Source organism: Chiloscyllium punctatum, chromosome 10 (assembly GCF_047496795.1).
Source record: "Chiloscyllium punctatum isolate Juve2018m chromosome 10, sChiPun1.3, whole genome shotgun sequence".
NCBI lineage: Eukaryota > Metazoa > Chordata > Chondrichthyes > Orectolobiformes > Hemiscylliidae > Chiloscyllium > Chiloscyllium punctatum.
Genome location: NC_092748.1, coordinates 59,281,259 through 59,304,533, shown reverse-complemented (window position 1 = coordinate 59,304,533; position 23,275 = coordinate 59,281,259). Strand labels below are relative to the sequence as shown.

General features: G+C 41.6%; 1 protein-coding gene across 4 annotated transcripts in view; it reads right to left on the bottom strand.

The window, feature by feature from the left end:
• ubr3 (ubiquitin protein ligase E3 component n-recognin 3) overlaps positions 1-23,275 on the bottom strand; it is a 356,926-nt gene that overhangs the window by 98,202 nt on the left and 235,449 nt on the right. For 3 of the 4 annotated variants that reach the window (XR_011961687.1, XM_072579281.1, XM_072579282.1), the window contains exons 29-30: positions 16,732-16,944; positions 12,281-12,417 (exon numbers count right to left, since the gene is read on the bottom strand). Coding sequence is in view for 3 of the 4 variants with exons in the window: in XM_072579281.1 (XP_072435382.1) it covers positions 12,281-12,417; positions 16,732-16,944 (350 nt within the window). In the remaining variant the exon portion in view is untranslated. The remainder of the gene's footprint in view (positions 1-12,280; positions 12,418-16,731; positions 16,945-23,275) is intronic. The other variant, XM_072579283.1, reaches the window with a different exon arrangement.

The window sequence follows — 23,275 nt, the reverse complement described above, 5'->3', positions numbered from 1 at the left end:
CCGTATCATTGAAGCAAGGTTGATCTCTTGGGCTGATGGGAATAAATTGGGGAACTACTAAACCATGAGAGTGCGGTGGAATAAAATTCTGATGATGGTGTACAGTACCTCATGGATGCCCAGAGGTAGGAAGACTATCACTGCACCACAACAGCCAAGTAATATAAACATACATTACCATGTGAGACGCCCTTCAGGTAACAGGCATTTAGTAAAGCACTACCAGGTTTAAAACAAACAAAAATGTATTCACAAAATTTACACAATTAAACACAAAGAACAGAACAAAAAACCCTTACAGAAGTCAGTCTATCCAAACTAGACTTAATTATACTGTTCCGAATACACACAACTGTGCCACTAAGCAAACCCCCTTAAAACACAGTTTAAAAAAAAGAACAGATGCTTACAGGTTGAAGCTACAAGGGCAGAAGGGGGGGGTGGATGGGTGCAGAGAGAGAGAGAGAGAGAGAGAGAGAGGAAGAGAGAGAGAGGAGAGAGAGAGAGAGGAGAGAGAGAGAGGGAGGGAGGGAGAGGGAGAGACACAGCTCACTACTGAACTCCTAACTAGTTCTGGACTGAACTGCTCAGCTAGAGAGCTGACTATTCCCCTTTCATTATACAGGTCACTTCTAAAACATGACCACTTTGGCTTGAAGTCTCATCTGGTTACATATAAACAGAAGGCCTCTCAAAATCCTTATCATCACTGTACCAAACTAGTCTAAGCCATGCCCATTTACGATCCCTCTGAAAAAAATCAAGTACACAGTATCCTTGAGAAAAGGAACAGCTTTTAGGAAACAGGGACCATCTTTGTGACACCTCCCCAATTTAAAAAAAATGAACAATCAATATCAAAAGATGGTTTCATTTTTAAAATGCCTTTTGACAGCCCACTGAAACGCCTGTCACTTTCTAAACAATTTGGTGAGTGCAGCAGCCACACTGCTAGCACGGTGGCTCAGTGGTGAGCACAGCTGCCTCACAGCACCAGGATCCCAGGTTCGATTCCAGCCTTGGGCGACTGTCTGTATGGAGTTTGCACATTCTCCCAGTGTCTGCGTGGGTTTCCTCCGGATGCTCTGGTACACCCACAGTCCAAAGATGTGCAGGTCAGGTGAATTGGCCTTGGTAAATTGCCCATTGTGTTAGGTGCATTAGTCAGAGGGAAACTGCTCTGGTGGGTTACTCTTCGGAGGGTTGGTGTGGACTGGTTGGGCTGAAGGGCCTGTTTCCACACTGTAGGGACTCTAATCTAAAGTTCGGCACACATTTTCATTAAAATCCACACAATCCCAGGAATGACGGTGGGAAATTTGCCAAATACTTTCCTTTTGCATCCTGTGGGGCCATTTGTCCATGTGCAATAACATGGCACAGGAAGGTAATTTGGGCTGAGGCAAATTCACTTTTAGCTAGGTTTACCACCAAGCCTGCCTTGCCAAGTCGATTGAACAGGTCTGATAAATGCTGTAAATGCTCCTTCCACAAGTGTCTGTAAATTACCAGATCATCAATATAACCACACAGTTGGGTAATCCGACAATGACCTTATTAGTCAGTCTCTGAAATGTGGCTGGAGTGTTTTTCATAGCAAATGGCATGACTTTGAACTGATATAATCCATTTGGCGTTAGGAAGGCCAAAATTGCCTTTGCTCTCTCTGATAGAGGTACCCTCTGAGCAAGTCCAACTTAGAAATAGAAGTTGCTTGTTCCACGTTTTCGACACAGTCCTCCACCTGTGGAATTGGATATGCATCAGTCTTTGTAACACTGTTGACTTTGCAATAGTCCACACATAACCGTTGGGTACCATCTGGCTTTGGCACCAGGACTACGGGTGAGCTCTAGTCACTGTAACTCACTTCAATTATGCCATCTCAGACCACGTGCTGTATCTCCTTCTGAACCTGTGCCAACTTTAGAGGATTATGCCTATAAGGATGTTGCTTAATTGGAACAGCATCTTCTATCTCTACATCATGCACAATTAAGTTAGTACTGCCCAGTTTATTTCCACATTTCTCCCCACATTATAGCAATAATTCTTTCAGGTCATTTTGATTTTCTTGTGGAAGATAACTCAATAATTTATTCCAAGTTTTGACAACTTCCTCATTATCCAATTTGATTTGAGGAATGTCCAATTCAGAATCCTCTGAATTTGATTCTTCCTTCTGTGTTGTATTCAGTAACATCTTCTCTTCTTGCTTTCCTTCCTTAACAAAATACCTTTTGAGTGTATTCACATGACACATTCAGATTTCTTCCTGTCTGGAGTCCTTATCAAGTAGTTCACCTCACTCAATTTCTTCTCGATTTGATACGGTCCACTAAACCTTGCTTTAGGTTCACCTGTTATTAAAAGTAACACCAATACCGTATCCTCATTGCAAAATTGCGGATTTATGATTTCTTATCTGCTTCCTGTTTCATCGTATGCTGTGATACTGTTAAATGCTGTCTAGCCAACTCTCCAGCTCTATTTAATCATTCTCTAAAATTTGACACATAGTGCAAATGAATCGTCTCTGAATTATGACGTATTAATTTCTCCTTAATCAATTTTAAAGATTCTCTTACTTCATGCCCAAAAATTAATTCAAGTGGACTGATTTTGGCTAATTCATTCGGTGCATCTCTGATTGCAAAACTAACCTGTAATGGAAAATTATCCATTTACTGTGAAATTTAAAAACAATGCTTGTTTAAATCAATGCTGTGCTGAACGTTGTAAATGATGCTTTGATGAGGTTTGCAGTTAGCTTATCTCTGTTTGAATTTTGTAAACATTCAACTCGACCTTGTGATAGTCGAACTCAGCGAAAGCTGAATAACTGTTATGTCTAGGACCAGGGGATGAGAAGATAACAACTTGAGTTTCCCCAGTCTCTGCCCTTGACAGTGTGATAAGGAACGCTATAAGGCAGGCGTCTGTTTAATTTTTCGGTACTCATTGCATTGAGGCATCTGACTTAGTGTAATGAGTCAATCTTGCAAGATTTTTAATAAAGACCCTTGCTTTGCTCTTGCTAATTATTGAGTCAAGTCGATTTAATTTCCACGACAGTAAACTTGGCGGCTCGGTCCGGGACCCCGCGACTGGGTGAGATTCTGAAGGTTCCCAGGAGGCGCAGGCGCCAGCGCCTTGAAGGTCTTTCACTTCATCTCGAGCGCTGAGTTGGCCCTTTTGTGTGAGAGGACTGGGAATCTGTGGATCACTCGAGCGCTGGGGTTTTGAATCAAATGAGGTTGGGGTAAGAGTCATGGGTTAAGTAATCCTGCATTGAGACTCATTTTAAGAGAATAAATACAGCATGAAAAGGGTTCAGTGAACTCTCACGTGGTATTACAGTAAAACCCCAAGGGAACGGGCTTGCCGTCTCAAGAGTGTTTAGGAGACAGCAAGTTTAAGAGTGGTTTTAGACTTGGAATCACCACTGGCTGAGTTGGACTCGCCTAAGACGTACCGGGTACTTGGCTTCTTGGTTTACGAAAACCAAGGTATTGAGGTGGACGCACCCAATGCAAGAGGGGACCTCCGGAGGTAAAAGCAAATCAAAGGGAAAAGATAACGGTATCACGAGAGCGAGAGAAAGAGAGAGCTGAACACTTTTCCAGTTACACTAAAAATGGGCTCCAGCAAGGGCAAATAAAGGGAGAGTCCACACAGGCCTTTGAATGGCCAACCAAAAGTACAGTACATGCGAAATAATTATGGCCCAGAGTCTGTGAAGCAGTTAGAATTGTGGATTAAGGAATGTGGTTTTCCGAAGGGAGGAAGTTTTAGTAAAAGGCAGCTGAAAATATTGAGTTTGAGGTTGGAGGAGAGAGAGGAGAAAAGGAAGAGAAAAATAGGACCTGTGAATTGGAGTGCTTATAACACGTGGAAGGCTGAAGCTGATATCAGAAAGGAAATCTCAAGTAAAAGATAGATCAAATACACGTGCAAACACCAGCACACATGCAGATGTGCGCGGTAAACAACCTAACGAAGCTGTACAGTGTCTTAAGTTCTGTTTTAGATCATGACCTTGATGACTGCCCTCTGAGACCTGCAGCCCCCTACAAGATCCGCCTGCCGAAAGTTCCATGTGCGGCCACCGCCTCAGGGCCAGCTGAATCACCGGTAGCATCTCGTACCCGCAACGGATTGAAGCAAGAAGCCAAGAGAAGTTATAACTGGCCAGCCATAAATGTCCATGCCAGAGTAGCCAACCCGCAAGCGGAACAGAAGGGAGACGTTAATGCTTTTGTTGCAGCGCTGGCAACCACCTGTAGGGAGGCATTCCCAGTGCGAATGGACATGACCAAAATAGCAATATGTAAACAACAAGATGATGAGACAGTGTCCCAGTACCTTACAGGTCTCACTGAAGTCCATAATGTCCATAGTGGACTGAGATCACCTGAAGACATAACGGCAGCAGAAATCATGCCGTATGAAGTACACCTGAGGCACAGCTTCATCAATGGAATGAAGAATGAAATAGCCAAAAAGATGGTCACCCAGCCGTTAGAGGAAGGTACTGCAGAAAAAGCGGTCGTGGAAGAGACGCGGGCTGAGGTAGATCTGGCGGGTGCTTTGTTTGCGGAGCAATGGACCACTGGGCGAGGCAGTGCCTGCACAGACAGTCCCAATCGGCCCTGGAGGCTGAGTGACAGGGTGACTGACAGGGGAAGGCCGAGGTGGAGGTGGGCAGCCCACAAGGTACAGGTAAACCTCTTTCCTTTATGCTTGGCAACGAAGACTCGCTTATGTTAATCTCTTCTACTAACCTTACGGGCACTGAGACATGTCACACCTCTACGTTGAGCGCTGAGCTTGCGAAGTCTGGACAGTTTGTCCAATATCACAATGATGCACATAAGTCAATGCCCACCTCTATGTTATATGTGAAAGATACATCAGTTACCTTTTTGGTAGATACAGGGGCAACATACTCAGTCCTTATATTAAGCCAGTTTAGACAATCGATACAAATAAAGATGAGTGAAAGGTTCCTGAACACAATGGGTGCATCAGGAAACGTGGTGCAGGAGAGATTTTCTACGCCCCTATTGTGCGAAACTACTAACAGGGGAACTTTGCAATTCTCCTTCTTGTTTTCGGAATTTTGTCCTTTAAATCTGATGGCTTGGGATCTCATGGTGAGACTGGGGCTGGACTTGGTCAGTATTCCGACGGGCTTGCAGGTAATGCAAAGGGAAGATTTACCAGTGCAGGCTGTAAAATATGACTCACGACCCCTGATGTATGAATATGAGTGGCGATTAAGCCAGAGAGCAATAAGTTCAGTGAGCGATTTATTTGCCCTAGAAGCAAGCAACCATGTTAATCCTATTAACACCGATTTTCTTGCTGGAGATAAGATGCACTGCACAGCACAAATACACCATGACAGCCCTGACGAACCATATGAGAAGGAGTGGTTCAGGAGATTGGTTAGACCAGATCACTTGTTATTGTGTAAACTTCATTGGCGTGATCACAGATGTGCAGTCAGTGTGAACTTATCTAAGTTATCTGTAACAGCAAACAGATCCTATATTTTTGATGTGGAAGGGTCCGCTCCTCTCGTGTCACTGGCGAAGGTGTCTGGTGACAGGTGGCAGGATTTGGGATCATGGGTGCTAAAGACACAAAGAACGAAAGGTTGGGTCTTCAGGGACGATGTGGATGCCTGGTTCAATGCAGATATGCGGACATATAAGAGACTAAATTGGCTAACTCAGGCATATAGGACAGTCCAGGTAATCCCTGCCAGCCCTGAAAAGCCTAGGGGGATGGGCTGGCGTTTCCCTGAGATAGAAGTCTCGGACCCAAGATTAAAAATGGTCCCTACTGAATTGAGGGCAAAGGGCAAACATGATGTGGGGCTCATATGGGGCTGTGAGCCCAGAAGGATAACCCCGAAGTCTGAGTATCGTCCTTGCAGAGCACAATACCCGTTAAAACCTGAAGCCATTGAAGGAATTACTAAAGGCTGGAGTGATAATCCCCTGTGAAAACTCACTGGTGAGAACCCCCATTTTTCCGTCAAAAAGGCAAACATTCCTGGTGAACCAGAGGAATGGAGGCTTGTTTAAGATCTGCAGGCAGTTAATAGCGCTGTTGTTCCGCCCACCCAAAATGTTCCTAACCCTTATACTATATTGGCTCAAATTCCACCGGACAGTAAATGGTTCTCTGTTGTGGATTTAGCAAATGCCTTCTTTAGTGTACCAATGCACCCAGATAGTCAATTCTGGTTCGCTTTTTCATTCAAAGGGAAATCATATACCTTCACGTGACTTTGTCAAGGTTACTTTGAGTCCCCCACCATATATAATGAGGCTCTACGCAGGAATCTGGAGACTCTTGCTCTAACCCCAGGGTCAGCGCTTTTGCGGTATGTCGATGATTGCGTGATAGCGGCACCGACAAAGGAACAATATGAGAAGGATATCCTTACGTTGCTCTGTCATCTAGCAAGGGAAGGGCAGAAAGCCAGTCTCACAAAGCTACAATTTGTACAACAACAGGTGAAGTTCTTAGATCACTTAATATCTGAACAAGGGAAGGCTATTGGTCAAGACAGAGTTCAAGCAATCCAGCAAATTCCAAAGCCTCACACGAAGAAACAATTACTATCCTTTTTTGGACATGTGCTCTTACTGTAGAACATTTATCACACATTACACAACCCTTGAGGTGCCCCTAAGTGACACTGCCCTTGGTAAAGTTTTGCAGAACCAGAGTCCGTTGCAGTGAACCCCAGAGGCCGAGCGTGCCTTTGTTGAATTAAAAAATGCGCTCCAAACTACACCTGCACTGGGGATTCAGAATCCAAACAAGCCTTTTGTACAAACGGTGGATGAGTAGCGTAGCTGCATGACATCTGTGCTGTTGCAGGATCATGGGGGAAGATGGAGGCCGGTAGCTTATTTTTCAGCTAAACTAGACCCCGTAGTGGCAGGATTGCCTAAATGTCTGCGTGCCGTGGCTGCAGCTGAAAAAGCTGTTGTAGCATGCAGGGATACAGTTGGCTATGGTGAATTAACCCTTCTGGTCCCACATACAGTATCCTTATTGCTTTCCGAGGAAAGGACCGCACACATGTCAGCAGCACGTTGGCTCAGGTATAATACTGTGTTATTGGAAATGCTTAATATTACAATAAAGCGATGTAACATCCTTAACCCTGTTAGCCTTCTCCCCACAGAAGGAGAAAGAGACCTACATGATTGTGTCGCTGTAACTAATGAAATTTGCAGCCCTAGACCAGATTTGTAGGATTCACCACTTCAGAATCCAGATATGGAGATTTTTTGTAGACAGGTCAACATTCAGGAGCAAGGAGACAAGCCAGAATTGTGTTGGTATGCTGTAGTGACTACCTACAAGATAGTCAAAGCGGGCTCACTCCCTTCTCATCTGTCAGTGCAAGCAGCGGAGCTGATTGCCTTGACTGAGGCATGTAAATTGGCTGAGGGAAAGACAGTCATTATTTACACCAAAAACAGATATGCATTCGGGGTTGTACATGATTTTGGAACACAGTGTAAACACAGGGGCTTCTTGACCTCCACCGGAAAGCCCATCACATACCGTGGCCTGATTTCCGACCTCCTGGAAGCAGTCCTATTGCCTAAATCAATCGCTGTGTGTAAGTGTGAAGCCTACACAAAAAATACTGATTTTATTTCTCAAGGCAATGCAAGGGCAGACTCAGCAGCAAAAACAGCAGCCCAGCAGCCAATAAGTGAGCAGATTGACATGTGTATGACGAAAATTTGTACCCCAACAGCAGACATACGGGAGTTACAGTCACAGGGCACACCGGAAGAAAAGCGTGAGTGGACGAAAGCAGGACGCAGGGTGAGGGAAGAAGTATGGTGTGGCCCCAATGGTAAACCCTGTCTTCCACCATCATTATTTCCATTCTATGCCAAAATGACACACGGCAAGGACCACGTGTCAAAGGGGGGGGGGGGGGGGGGGTTGGAGAATGTACGACAGTATTGCAGCACACTGGTACACTAAGGGATTTACTCATTACTCCCAGAAATATTGTGAGTGTTGTGTTATCTGTGCCACTAATAATGTGGAGAGGGGAATACAGATGAGTCAGGCAGCACACCCCCAACCCCAAAAACCTTTCGAACATTTACAGTTGGATTTCATTGAACTAATGCCCAGTGAAGAGAAAAGGTATTGTGTGGTAATAGTTGATATGTTTTCCAAATGGGTGGAAGCGTTCCTCACGTCTAAACAGGGTGCCACTGCAGTAGCCAAAGCTTTACTAACTGAGATAATTCCGAGATAGGGCATCCCTGAAAGGCTTAGTAGTGACAATGGGACATCATTTGTCAATAATGCCCTACAGCAGATCAGTGATTATTTGGGAATAAACATGAGACAACACCCAGCGAGCGGTGGGGCAGTGGGAAGAGAAAATGCTACCCTAAAAAATAAATTGACAAAATGTTGTGAGGAAGTAGGGGTGACATGGACAGAGGAACTTCCGATTGTACTGATGAAAATGAGATTTAGGAAAAGAGGAAGAGCTAATCTTAGCCCGTTTGAGATTACATTACATTACAGTGTGGAAACAGGCCCTTCGGCCCAACAAGTCCACACAGACCCGCTGAAGCGCAACCCACCCATACCCCTACATTTACCCCTTACCTAACACTACGGGCAATTTTGCATGGCCAATTCACCTGGCCTGCACATCTTTGTGACTGTGGGAGGAAACCGGAGCACCCGGAGGAAACCCACGCAGACACGGGGAGAATGTGCAAACTCCACACAGTCAGTTGCCTGAGGCGGGAATTGAACCCAGGTCTCTGGCGCTGTGAGGCAGCAGTGCCAACCACTGTGCCACCATGTCGCCCACTAATTTTGTTTGGTAGACGGCCCAACACAGGAATTGGCCCAAGACCTAAGGTAAGACCGATAACAGGCCTCAGTGAGGATAAGATGTTGTGTTCCTGTATAAAACTCTCTACACTTTTATCTCAAATACAGAATCAAGTGAAAGCAGCACTACCCCAACCAGCAGAAGGGAAGCTGCACGATCTAGAACCGGGAGACTGGATAGTGGTGAAAGACTTCAGGAGGAAAAACTGGAAGGCGAAGAGGTGGCTTGGACCGTTTCAAGTGCTCCTTGCAACACAGAGAGCAGTTAAGATCGCAGAAAGAGCCATGTGGATACACACCAGCCATTGCAAGCTGGGCCTGAGGAGACATCGGACAGCACCGGAACCAATTAAGTGAAAGTAGTGATTAGAAGCCTCATACAAATATGGGGCTGCCCCAGCTCATACTTCTAGCAAGCGCCCTGTTAGGATTATTCGTAAGGGCAGGTGCATTGTGTGGACCCCACCTTACCATGGCTTTGACGAGTGTGACGTGTGAACAGAGGATGTGTACAGGGCACACCAGAGCAAGTTGGGTAATGGGATTGCCTCTGGAAACCTAGTTGGCACATTCATCATTCTTAATAAATACTTATTCCCACCTTTTGTTTGAGGTAGGGGACTTACAAAATTAATCAAGACTCTTGTGAAAGGTTCCTCAAATGCTGGAATAGATATTAAAGGTGCATGCCTGTGGTTTTCTGATTAGCTGACATACGTGACGCGTCTGGAAAAATTCAAATTGTTGTGTAGTCCAGGCCAGGACAAAAGTCATTGTATTTTAGCTTGTGTTTTCCTCACCCCTAAATGATCTCCAAGTGGAAGCTCATGCGCCACTCGCAGCACCTCCTTTCTATACGCTACTGGTAAAACAATTTCATGAATCTCTGCCCATTTCTCATCAGCTAGAATGTGTGATGGTCTCCATTTCCTCACTAAGACATCATTTGTTAAGTAATAACACATGGGAATGCACTCACTTTCCTTCTCTGTAAATGCCTTTTGATATAACTTTTAAATTCTCATCTTTCTGCTGTAATTCAATAAGTGTAATAGAGCTAAAGATACTTGCATGTTTATCTAGTTGTTCCTGCTCTGTCCCACATTTATGAACAAAAAAAGTCTTGGATAAAGCTATGTCAGCTTCCTTATCTGTGCCTTTTGAACTCTTCTGCTTCAACTTGTGCCTATGTGATCTTGTGACCACACAATCAGGGAAAAATCCTGAATAAAGATCATTCATTTCTTCAGTTGTCTGCATCTCCACTGGCTTTTCAATTAGAGTAGGCAGCACGCCTACCGGTGAATCAGCGATATCATTTGCAAGGACAAATTGTATTCCTGCAGCTGACAGTTTGTCCAGTACTCCTACCACAAATTCTCCACTGTTCTCTGGACTCTCCAGCCTCACTGTGCATAACTGAGCACGTTTTGTCTCATCATGAATTCCTGTTACCAGTACCTTTTTTGGCAATAGTCTCCTCATCCTTCGGCATAACAGACTGAGAGGATCCTGTGTCCCTTAATATTGTAACCTCTTTACCTGCTACTCCTGGTCTATGTGAATAAACTTTACCCTTGCATGTATATTTTTTAAACAGATCTGGCACTTCCTCCTTAATCAACCGCTGATCATTTTTAATACTGAGGTAGTTGTCTAACTTCCCTTGTGCTTTTTGTTACTAGTCCAACAAAACTTTAAGGCTTGTCTGGCTTTCCTACATATGGCTTTCTCTTCACCCACCAACACTGATTTTGTCTGGCCCATGTTATTACAATGTAAACACCAGAGTTTTTTTTAAACTTCTTTGACCCCCTCAATGGTTTCCTTTTCATCCTGTGGTAAGTTATCTTTATGATCTTCACTGAGATCTACCTTTCCCTTTCCACATGAGGATTTCTCTTTACCCCAATTTCTATCCCTCATGGACTGAAATTGATTCTGGAAGCCAAACCGAGTTTTATGGACCAGCTCAAAATCATCAGCCACCTCAGCTGCTAACCTTACCGGTTTAACTCTCTGTTCTTCCACATGAGTTTGCATGCCTTCCTCACTAAAGTTAGCTTCAGCCTTTAAAGCTGACTTCCTTTTAAGTGTCAGGTTTTGAAGTTCAAAAGCTCTCTCTTTACTTTCTCTTCTGCTGCTCTTTTTCCCTCTCTCCTGCTTTTAATTGTACCTCAACCTGTTTCATTTCTGTTGCCCTTTCCTTATCTCTCACCTCTAACTCAAGGTGCTTCACTGACAATTTAATTCTTGCCATCTCTATAGATTCTGATGGTTTCTCCAGCAAGTTTAATGCTGAGTTACTGCTGTAATTATCTCTCATTTCCTCACAGAAACAGGCAGGTCTTATTCACCTTTTGCAAAGCTTCCAAAATCACCACATCCACTTCCAGAAAACTTTTAGCGACTGAAAGAGCCATCCCAACCTTTGTCTACCCAACCAAACCAACACCCAAAATAAAGACATTAGCACCTACCACTCGCTGTTTAAAATCCTGCAAAGGGCCCCCAGTCTTTTGTGGACTAGGGCAGACCACTCAAAATATTCTTAAGCAGGCAGCTTAGACCGTAACTTTGCAATTTGTTTCGGTAAGTGTTCAATGAAAATTACCAGAGGTTAGCAAGCTTGACTACCAGGTTTTAATGCAGACAAAAATGTATTCACAAAATTACACAATTAAAAACACAAAGAGCAAAATGAAGAACCACTACAGAACTCAGTCTATCCAAACTAGACTTAACTATGCTGTTCCGAATACACACAAGTGTGTCACTAAGCAAAGTCCCTTAAAATACAGTTTACAAAAAAAGAACAGATGCTTACAGGTTGAAGTTACAAGGGCAGAAGGAGGGGGAAGAAAGAGAGAGAGAGAGAGAGGGAGAGCGAGAATTTCCACACAGCTCACTATTGAACTCCTAACTAGTTCTGGACTGAACTGCTCAGCTGGAGAGCTGACCATTCCCCTTTCATGATACAGGTCACTTCTAAAACATGACCACTTTGGCCTGAAGCCTCGTATATTCACATATAAACAAAATGCCTCTCAAAATCCTTTTCATCTCTGTACCAAACTAGTCTAATTGGAGCCCGGACCATTTATGACGCCTGTTAAAAAAAACAAGGACACAATATTCTTGAGAAAGAAACTTTTAGAAAAAAAGGACCAGCTTTGTGACAATGGAAACTGCACTAAATACTGAGTTCAGTAAAGCAAACAATTCTTTCTACGGCTGAGTTAAATCTTCCAATTTTGCATTAGAATTTATTGTGTATTATATTGAGCAACCCGAAAAGATATCCTTGTTACATCAGTGGCAAATAATTTTTTTCTTGCTAATTCATTTTTAATTAAAAAGGCTTACATACCTAGCTACTGAATACATGAAGAGAAAGTCATTGTCTGGTGAGCCAGGAGTCTTCCCGTAATCTATGTATTTCTTTTGGGTTGCACTCCTGATGTCCTTCATCACAGATTCCATCTCCTTGCTCAAGTTCGTTATTGACTATGAAAAACAAATTAGCACAAGCCAGAGATACATTTACAATAAATAGACCCAAAACAGCTTTTTGCAAATATTAAGAAGAATGCAATTTTTTCACAACTATGAATAATAGTAGAACACATGGCACTCAATTTCAAATAATTAAGCGTAACTGTTTTAATTACTTCCCTGATTTATCAAACTATAACTATTACACTGCCACTATAAAACTACCAAAGGCTGCATTGGCAACAGTGGACTTAAGTGAAAAGCTAAAACGTCAAAATATCATCAGAACCAGCCCAACAGAAAAGATTAATTCATTTCTATTAGTTAACTGGCCCATTCAATGGCCTACAATCTGCAAAATCTAATTTTAAAATTATAAAATAAAAACATTGCCAAGCCTTTCACTGTACATGAATATGCCAAATTTGGGAGATACTCTGTGTATTGAGGACAGATCGATCTAATAAATTTTTTAAAATTAAATCTATCTGTCCTCAATACACAGAGTAACTCCCAAATTCGGCCCATCCATGTACATGTGAAAGGCTTGGCAATCTGGAGGAAGTGATTATTTGGTTATATAGTTCATAAACTTACAGTAAAACTCAGCTTGCATTTGTACCGATGTGTGTCTCCATTTCTAATGATGGATATGCTTAAGGATGCAAATATCTGATAAGAAAGGTGATTTTTGATGTTTCATAGGTATTAAGTGGTTTAGCAGATTTCCTACATGCCAACCAAATGTTACTTCAAAACTTATAACACTCAATGAGGTGAAAATAAATTCACCCAACTATTTTCAGAAGCCACATTACTTCCTCACCTATCTATTCTATTCCCTACAAATATAATTTTGAACAGAAAAATCGCAATTTTCAATCACTCTTTAAAAATATTGTTATTCATCAATTTTCACCCTCCACCAGCTGTTTCACATCACCCTCAGCCTAATCTCATGTTTCCTTCTTAGGTCACTGCACAAATGCTGAAAGTTATTTTGCACTGCCACAAATCATCTACAGCCATCTAAATTCATATCTTTTCTAATTTTATGTCTATTTATGCAGTCAGTTGTCTCAAACATTGTGATTCCATTACATATAAAAGGACATGCATTTATTCCCCATACAGAAACAACGTATATTTATTCACTTTATTCAGTCCAACACTTTCAAATGATGACTACGCCAGTCTCCTTTTCATTTCTACCATTATTTTTTCCAATAATACAATCTGAACTTTCCATCACTGGTTATTAATTTATTTCATCCTTTTCCCAAATTGCATAACTACCATGACAACTAGCATGAAGCTAATTATTTCTGTACGTTCTGGGGCTCTGGTTATCAATTCAGGATTCAACTAATGTTGAATGATCCAGAGCACAGCAATGGAAATTTGTTATACAAATAAAGACAGTGATTATTTGGTTATATAGTTCATAAACTTACAGTAAAACTCAGTTTGCATTTGTACCGATGTGTGTCTCCATTTCTAATGATGGATATGCTTAAGGATGCAAATATCTGATAAGAAAGGTGATTTTTGATGTTTCGTCGGTATTAACTGGTTTAGCAGAAAGATCATCGTAAATGACTAGCAAACTAATGTGAATAGATTATAAACAAGCAATAATGGCATAATGATTGCACTGAATGCTGTTGCACATGGTAAATTAAAAGGATTCAATCAACATAACTTGACCAGAAAACCATGAGAAATAGGCACAGGGGCAGGCTGTTAAGCCCCTCAAACCTGCTCTGCCAATCAATGGGATCATGGCTGATCTGACATTCCACCTGACCATTTTCCTGTCCTATCCCGATAACCCTTGATTCCCTTACTGATCAAGAATGTATACATATACATATACACAAGAACTCTGCCCTTACAGTCCTCTGTGGCAAGGAATTTCAAAGCATCATAACCTTTTGAGAGAAGACATTCCCCCTCATCAGTCTTAAAATGGTGCCCCTTTATCCTAAGGCTATGCTCTCTGGTCTTAGTCTAACCCGTGACAGGAAATGTTCCACAGAATCCCGACAGTGTGGAAACAGGCTGTTTGGCCCAACAAGTCCAGCGTCCGACCCAGAATCACCACCACAACCCTATCCCTGCAATCCTGCGTTTCCCATGGCTCATCCACCTAACCTACACACCCCTGGGCACTAAGGGCAATTTAGCATGGCCAATCCACACATCTTTGGACTGTGGGAGAAAACCCAAGCAGACATGGGGAGACTGCGCAAATTTCACACAGACAGTTGTCCCAGGTTGGAATTGAACCTGGGTGCTAACTGCTGAGTCACCGCCCTAACACTGTCTCAGCATTTATCCTGTCAAGCTCCTTAACAATCCTATATATTTCAATGAGATTGCCTCACATTCTTCTACATACCAATGAATACTCTCAACCTGTTTTACCTTTGCTCATAAGATAATCCTTACATAACCAGGGATCATCCTACTGAACCTTCTCTGAACTTATTCCAATGAAATGATATCTTTCCTTAAATAAGGGGACCAAAACTGCTCATATTATTCCATGTGGTTTCATCAATACCTTTACAGTTGCAGTAAAATTTCCCTCCTCTTATATTCTAATCCCTCTGGAATAAGGACAAACATTCTATTAGCCTTCCTGATTACATGCTGTACCTGTCCACTAGCTTTCTGTGTTTCGTGTAAAGAACCACCAACTCACGCCCCATGCAAGTCCATTTGTGTTGTACCTTTCTACAGTTGCTGTTGCTACCTGCAGAACATTTCAGACAGTAATTGTCAACTATTTTTGAGTTTAAAGGTGTCAAAGACTGAACAGCACTATTCCGCTGTCAGTAAATAATGAGAATCTTCTCTCAATAGGAAAGACCCACTTGAAGTTTTAATTTGCGAATTAACTTAGAATCTACTGAAATATGCAGTTTCTTCATAAGATCTTCAAATTATATATTTTAAGCTGTGTTATTTGAAGTTCATTTAAAACCTGAATTACGTAGAGAGAAGTAGCACTGTGCCTAACATATCATTGTGTAACTTTCATCCAACTAGTCAAAGCAATCTCAAAGGTCAGATATACTCTCACAATTTCTCCCTTATTCATTTGATTACTTTTACCCTTGATGTCAAACAAGTTCATCCAAAAATAAGTGCTGAATCTCCCCAATTATATAATTATGATTTTTGAATGTCCTGTTACCATATCACTAGCAGATCCCAGAATTTTCACACTTTTGATGTAAAATCAACTGGTTTATAGTTTCTTGATTTCCCTATTCTTTTCTTAAAGAGTAAGATCATAGTTGCTACCATATAATCCCTGGGAATTGTTCTGGAATCTAAACAACTACAGATGTTCAAAACTCATGCATCCATTCACACTGTCACTCCCTCTTTTAAAACCTGAGGATACAAATTGTCAGGTCTATTAGATTTGTCATCACTTCAGCTTCGCAATTTTGCCACTATCACTATTTTTACTAATATTGATTTCTTTAGTCCCTCATTCTCACTTTAGGCTTAATCCTTTACTTTTGAAATATTTATTACATCTTCTAAACACAGTAGCTTCTTGCCCACTGTTATCAGACTTCTGAACAGACCTCTCTAATGTTGATGCTAATCTCTCCTTCTCCGCACCTTCTTTGCAGCTAGAATACTGTTTCCTGCATTCTATTCTGCTACCCTAATGCAATTTGCATGGTTATCTGCCTGTGTAGCACGCAATACAATATTTTTCACTGTATCTTGGTACGTGACAAGAATAAATTAAATTCAAACTAAACAGATGCTTTGTATCAGTAATGCTTCTACCATTGCCTTGTTCACCAGTATAATGTCACCAGTCTCTGCCTCTAATAAGCCCATGTTTACTTTCACTAATCTCTTCATATCTACAAACCTGCAGAAGTGTTCATAACCTGGTTTTGTGACTCTTGCTGGTGTGCGTCATTCCCTGCTCAATCAATTTCTTGCTGCTCCACTTGTATGAACATCAAGGGTGAGAGATATATAAAATATAACAGATTCATCTGCAACATTCAACATGAATTGCATAAATTACTTTCTATGCTTTCTATCCTAGTCAGAGATAATCAGACAAGAAATAAGCATGGCAGCCTCTGCGAAGAAAATAACCAAGTTAACATTAATGGAATGTTGAAGGATCAACATCAGAAACTTGGATCGGTTCTCTCATCAAACACAAACTGGCCTGTTGAGTGTTTCCAGAATTTTGAGTAGGTTTCCAACATCAGCCTTTTGAATGGATTATTTTATTAGAAATTCAAAACTGAATTACAAAAGAAGATTTTTCAACCTTACACAAATGCTTACTGGGAACATTCCCAACTGTTCCTGTTGCTCTTCCACTTCCTTGATGAGGGTTAGCAGGCTCTTGCTGTTGTAAGGTGACCAAATAATCTTTTCCTCACTCTTTTCAGGATGACAAGGAAGAACACTGTTGGCAAATTGTCGACAGAGGGGACATGTAAACTCTCCTTTGTCCACTGAGAAACTCTGCAGCACTTGGTCATTCTGAAAGAAAGTGACATCACCCTGATTTCAATGAAAAGCATCACTAACTTTTAACAAGCAATAGATCATTTCAGTTCTTAGTTAAACTCAGTGTCAATTAAGGTCTTTAGAAAGTATATATTTTTAAAAAAGACATACTTCTCAATTGGTAAAATTGCATCAGAGGAAGCAATACTTCACATTTCTTTGTTTTTCAAATTCACAATACAATAGCATAAATTTTACCAACATCCAAAGCAATCAAACAGACGGAAGATGGAAGTAAATGATGTTCCTGAGAAAAGGGAGCAGTAAACTTGTTTCTACAGAATCTTCCATCAACTTTCTCCCTTTAATAACGATTAGATTCCATAACAGTCCTACAACCTATTTGATTTCATTCGTCCAAGCTATTTTCTTCTCCTGACAGCATTCAGTTCTTTCTGATGAGTCAAATACCCCAAAGCACATTCATGTTCCTTTATTCACTTTCCCTGACAGTTCATTCCAACAGCTTATCGACCTGTTGCCCGACAAGATTAAAGTATTTTTCAGTTTTCTACTCATCATAAAATGATATAGTACAGCAAGAGGTAATTCTGCAGTCCTAATCTATATGCTTCTACGTGGTTCCTTGCCTGAGACATTTCTTACCAAGATTAGAGACAGCCTCACTGAATTTCGGCTTGGAATGAAGGTAACACTGGCAAGGTAGATTTGATTCATCACCCCGAAGTGCTCAGAGACCATGAAGAGACAATCACAAACTAACTTTTAATATGCTTCCCATGTCTGAGAGCATCTATAACAACAGGTAACATGATTATAAAATTTAAAAAAACTGTAGATTTCACCATAAGCCTTCTTGTTATTTAGTCTCTTTTCCCTTTGCTCTTTCACTGATAATCACTTATGTTCCACTTCCCACTTATCCCTTTTTTATTCATTTAAAACCTGCCACCTTGGAACTTTCTGGTTATGATCAAGATTCATCAATGTCAAAGGTCATCTCTGCTTATCTCTTCACAGATGCTGCTAGACCTGACGAGTGCTTGCAGTATTTTTTGTTTATATTTCATATTTCCTGGTTACATATGGAACTAGTCCCAAAAGTATTAAGTTCAATTTCACAGCTTGCCACATTGAGATTTAAACTACCAGGCATTGGGTTATTGGTCCAGTAACATATTAATAAACCATAATTCCTAGCTTATAGCTTTTCTCTGATTTAAAAGATGACAAGAAATAGGAACAGCATTAGACCATTCCTCATCTCCCCCTGTCCACCAAGATTGCTCTGTCAGTCAATAAGATCATGCTTGAGCTAATGAGATCTAATTCCATCTACCTGCTTGTTTCCCCACAACCCTCAAGTTCCGAGTCAATTGAAATTTTCACTAATTAAGCTTTGAACATATATATCAATTGACGCAACCTTCAGCACTTGGTGTAGGAGAGAATTTCAAACACTAATGACCTTCTGAAGAAATTCCATCTTATCTCCATATTAACTAGGAACCCTATATTTTTAAACTGCACCCACTTAGAGTCAGAGATGTACAACATAAAAACAGACCCTTCGGTCAAACTTGTCCATGTCGACCAAATATGCTAACTTAACCTAATCCCATTTGCCAGCATATCCCTTGACACCCTTCCTATTTACATACCCATTCAGATGCTTTTTAAATGTTGTAATTGAACCAGCCTCCACTACTTCATTTGGCAGATCATTCCATGCATACATCAGCTTCTATGTGAAAAAGTTGCCCCATAAGTCCCTTTTAAATTTTTCCCCTCTCACCCCAAACTAATGCCCTCAAGTTCTTGACTCCCTCACCCCAGGGAAAAGACCTTGTCTATTTACCCTATCCATGCCGCTCATGATTTTATAAACCTCGATTAGGTCACCTCTCAGCCTTCGATGTTCCAGGGAAAACAGCCCCAACCTATTCAGCCTTTCCTCATAGCTCATATTCTCCAACCCTGGCTACATCCTTTTCTGAGACTTTCAAGTTTCATAACATCATTCCAATAGGAAGGAGACCAAAATTGCACACAATATTCCAAAAGTGGCCTAACCAATATCTTGTACAGCCGTAACATGACCTCCTAACTGTCATACTCAATTGTTCTATATTCTTCCACAAAAAGAATCATGGTCTCAGTATCTACCCTGTCAAGCTTCCTCAGAATCTCTCTTGATTCAGTAAGATCATCTTTCATTCTTCCAAAGTCTGATGACTATAGGCTCAATCTGCTCAACGTATTTTCATAACACAATACCTTCATCCAAAGAATTAGCCTGGTGACCTTCTATAATCTCTAAGTAAGGTGATCAAAATTGTAAACTGGTTTAAAGAAAGTGGAGTACATACCAAGAATTCATTGACCAATTAGCTATCATTATTAATTTGTATTGTCCAATAGATGTACAGATCACCCACAATTACTGCAGCACCTGTCTTGAAATCTCCCCATAGTGATTAGAATCATAGAATCTCCAGTTTGTAAATAGGCCATTCAGTCCATTGAGTCCACACCACCCCTCAGAACAGCATTCCATCCAAACCCACCTCCCACCATATCCCCGTGACCCACATTCCCCAAGGCTAACCCACCTAGCCTGTACATCCCTGGACACTATTTAGCATGGCCAATCCATCTAACCTGCACATCTTTGGACTGTGGGAGGAAACCGGAGCACCGGGAGGAAACCCATATAGACACAGGGAGAAGGGCAACTGTGTGAAGTTTGCACAGAAACTGGAAGCAAACCCAGGTCACTGACGCTGTAAGAGAGCGATTCTAACCACTGAGCCACCATGCCACACTAAAGATTGTAACAAGGTCATTCCTGATGCCGAAATGTCGATTTTCCTGCTCCTTGGATGCTGCCTGACCAGCTGTGCTTTTCCAGCACCACTCTAATCTTGACTCTTGTAACAAGGTCAGCCAGGTGGACCTCATAGAATGAGTTCATTGATTGGGGCTGATAATCTGGTTCATTCATCGTTTTGATGAATTACAGATATAGACTTAAAAAATCCATTTACCCCTTTGCTGTTCCTAGTTTCACACCAATGAGAAATACTCCAATTGCCTTTCTTGGGTCCAATCCTTACATTTACTATATTGAATTTCAATAGCCACTGTTTTGCCACCTCAAACCATGTCCCCTTGTAACTTCTTGTTCTCATTACTGGATGCAATATCCTTTTTTAAATATATTTTTATTCAAAAATCTCTTCATTATAAAATTATAATTACAAAAATATAACAATTTAAAATTATAACAATTACAATGAGCTAATTACTACCCTACTCTACAAAACAAATCAAAACTACACTCACTACAAATTTATAAATAAATAATGCCACTCAGCACAACCACACCGAAGCTCCCAACCTTCAGGAGTATTAATTACACCTGTATTTATTCAGGATTCTTCCTCCCAGGGCACAAGGCTCACTAAACCTAATCATCATGGCTAAACAAATGCCCTAATTAAAATGACAGACAAGTCTGTGCCCTGGAAATTCAAAAAGGGCTGTCATGTCTTATAAAGAAGTTCAGTTTTTTGGTGCACCATGTTTGCGAGAAAATCCTAAGGGTCGTGTTCCATAATTAAATTACACCACCCCAAAGGCCCTCTGGGTTCTCAGACACCCAGCACACCAAAATATGCTTCCTTGCATAGTAAGTGAGAATGTTAGATAGTTTTTTCCCCATGTGGGTCTAAGAAAGATAAATGCGGCAAGACCAAGAGAAAAGAAACCGGGCCAACCTTCCCTTTGGTCCCCAAGACCCTCTCTATTACTCCTGCCACAGCGCTCCAGTACCAATGAAGCTTGTGGCATGACCATAAACAATGAATGAGGGTACCTATGCTTATTTTGCTCTTGGGTACATTAGAGATTCACCCTTTTTGAATGTTGCAAGATGATCTTGGGCCAAATGAACCTTATGAAGGACCTCTAACTGCATGGTGCGTGTTCTGTTACAGATCAAGACCGTTCTCGTGCTCTCCCAAATGTCCTCCCATGTCTGAGGGGATCTCCATTCCCAACTCTTGCTCCCAGACTTCTCATCGATGCTCAATGTTGTTTGAGGCACCGCCCGCAGTAGATGGTAGAGAATATTAACAAAGAGGGTGCTTGTGGCATGAAGCACTCTCCTTTGTGTCAGACCTATAGGGGTAGGTCAAAAGTGTAGTCTTTTTTTGGATAAAGTCCCTAACCTGAAAGTAACAAAACAATCTCTGCTATGCAAACCATACTCGTGGCTCATTTGATCCAAAGACATCATGACCTCCCCGTCAACCAGGTCTCCCAAACAGGAGACTCCCCTAGTTGCCCACAGTTTGAATCCAGGGTTCATCATCCCTGGCTGGAATCCTGGTGTACCAACTATATGGGTAAGAATGGAGATTTTAGATAAACTGCCCTCACTCTGTCGCACTGCTGTTCATACTTGGACTGTATCAATAATGATTGGATTTCAATGGTATTCCATAACTGTCCTCAATTTATCCATAAACAACAGACTAGTAAGGGGGCATTTTGCCTGGGAGGCCTCAACATCCAAACATATTGATCTCTGGTCCTCACAAGCCCAGTCACTCATGAAGGACAGAAGGGAGTTTAGTTGGCATCTCTTAATAACCGGAAAGTCTACTCCCCTCTGCCCCTCCAAACACTTGGGGTAATTGAAATTTGGTGGGCTTAATGACGGGCCGCATATGATGCCAAATAAAAAAAAAATAAGCCAACCAGTAAGTCTCTGCAACATTTGCGTGGGAAACATCAGGGGGAACTTTCGCATGGGATATAATAGATGTGGAAGGACATTCATTTTGATAAGGGCTATTTGACCTAACCAAGAAATTGGAAGGTCTCCCAACTTTGAAGATCTTATCTAATCTTGTCAAGCAAATGAGCAAAGTTAGCCTTAAATAATTGATCAAGGTTAGAGTAACAAAAATACCTAAGAAAACCCTCCTGCGATCATTTAAAAGGCAATTGTAATTCACCTTCGATATCAGGTACTCCCTTAAAATCCCCCACGGGCATAGCTTCCGACTTTGCAAAAGTGATCTTATATCCCAAAAAGACAGCCAAATAAATTAAAGCATCGTATTAAGTGGGGTACAGAAATTGCCAGCTTTGATAAGAAGAGGAGAACATCATCTGCGTATAAAGTAATATAATGTGGTCATGATCCCACTTCAGGGGTAGCTATGTTCGGGTCCTTACTGATATTCAGCTGCTGGCAGAGGCTCACCAATGTCAACCATAGTGGTGAAAGGGGACAACCTTGACAACTGCCCCGGCAGATATTGAAATTACTGGATCTTACACCAATGGGTGAGAACCGCACCAGAGGGTCACTATACAGGACCTTCACCCAACTGACAAAAACCTCACCTAGACGGAACCGTCCACCTATTGGAATGATTTCTCTACATCTAAAGAGATCACCAAACTTTGAACCAACCATTGCTGACACACTTGGACCATATTCATTCATCTTCTAATATTATTGAAGGACCTATGGCCCTTTATAAAACACGTCTGGTCCTCCTTAACTATATTGGGCAATACCTTCTCCAATCGCAATGCAAGAGTCTTGGCTAAAATTTTGAAGTTTGAATTTAGCAGTGAAATGGGTCTATACGAAGCACAATCCTCTGGGGTCTTACTTTTCTTGAGAATAAGAGAGATGTTAGCCTCTCTCAGGGATGGCAGGGGGCAGTCATGACTGTACGAATAATTGTACATGCCCAGAATCGACCCTGACAGGATATTTATAATTCTTTGTAGAATTCATTTGGGAGACCATCAGGGATGGCCACCTTCCCAGTTTGGAGCTGTCTTATTGCCTCCTATATCTCTTGCACTGTCAAGGGGGCATTAAGAAGAGGCTGTTCGGCCTGTTCAGAGGTCAAATCTAGAAGATCCACGTTCTTTAAAAAAAAATCTATCTTAGCCAACTTATCCTCACAGCATTCCGACTGATATAGTTCAGAGTAAAAATTCCGAAATACTAAGTGCTGCATTGATCCTTTTACAGTCACATGTAAGAATCCCAGTGCTTTCTCTGATTGATGCAATGGATTGGAGGGCGCTCTTTTTCCTGGCCAGGTATTTGCCTGGCGTATCGCCATGCTCAAAAAAGCCTTTATTTTGTGAAAGAGAGTTCTGTCTTCACTGTTTGAATAAGCATGGACTGCAAAGCAACCCGGAGAGCTGTGACTCACTGCAAGTTAATCACTAATTTGGCCTATCAAAATACGTTGTATTGGCTGCCTTCAACCATACCTTGAGCAGACGTTACTACTCTCCGTTCTGT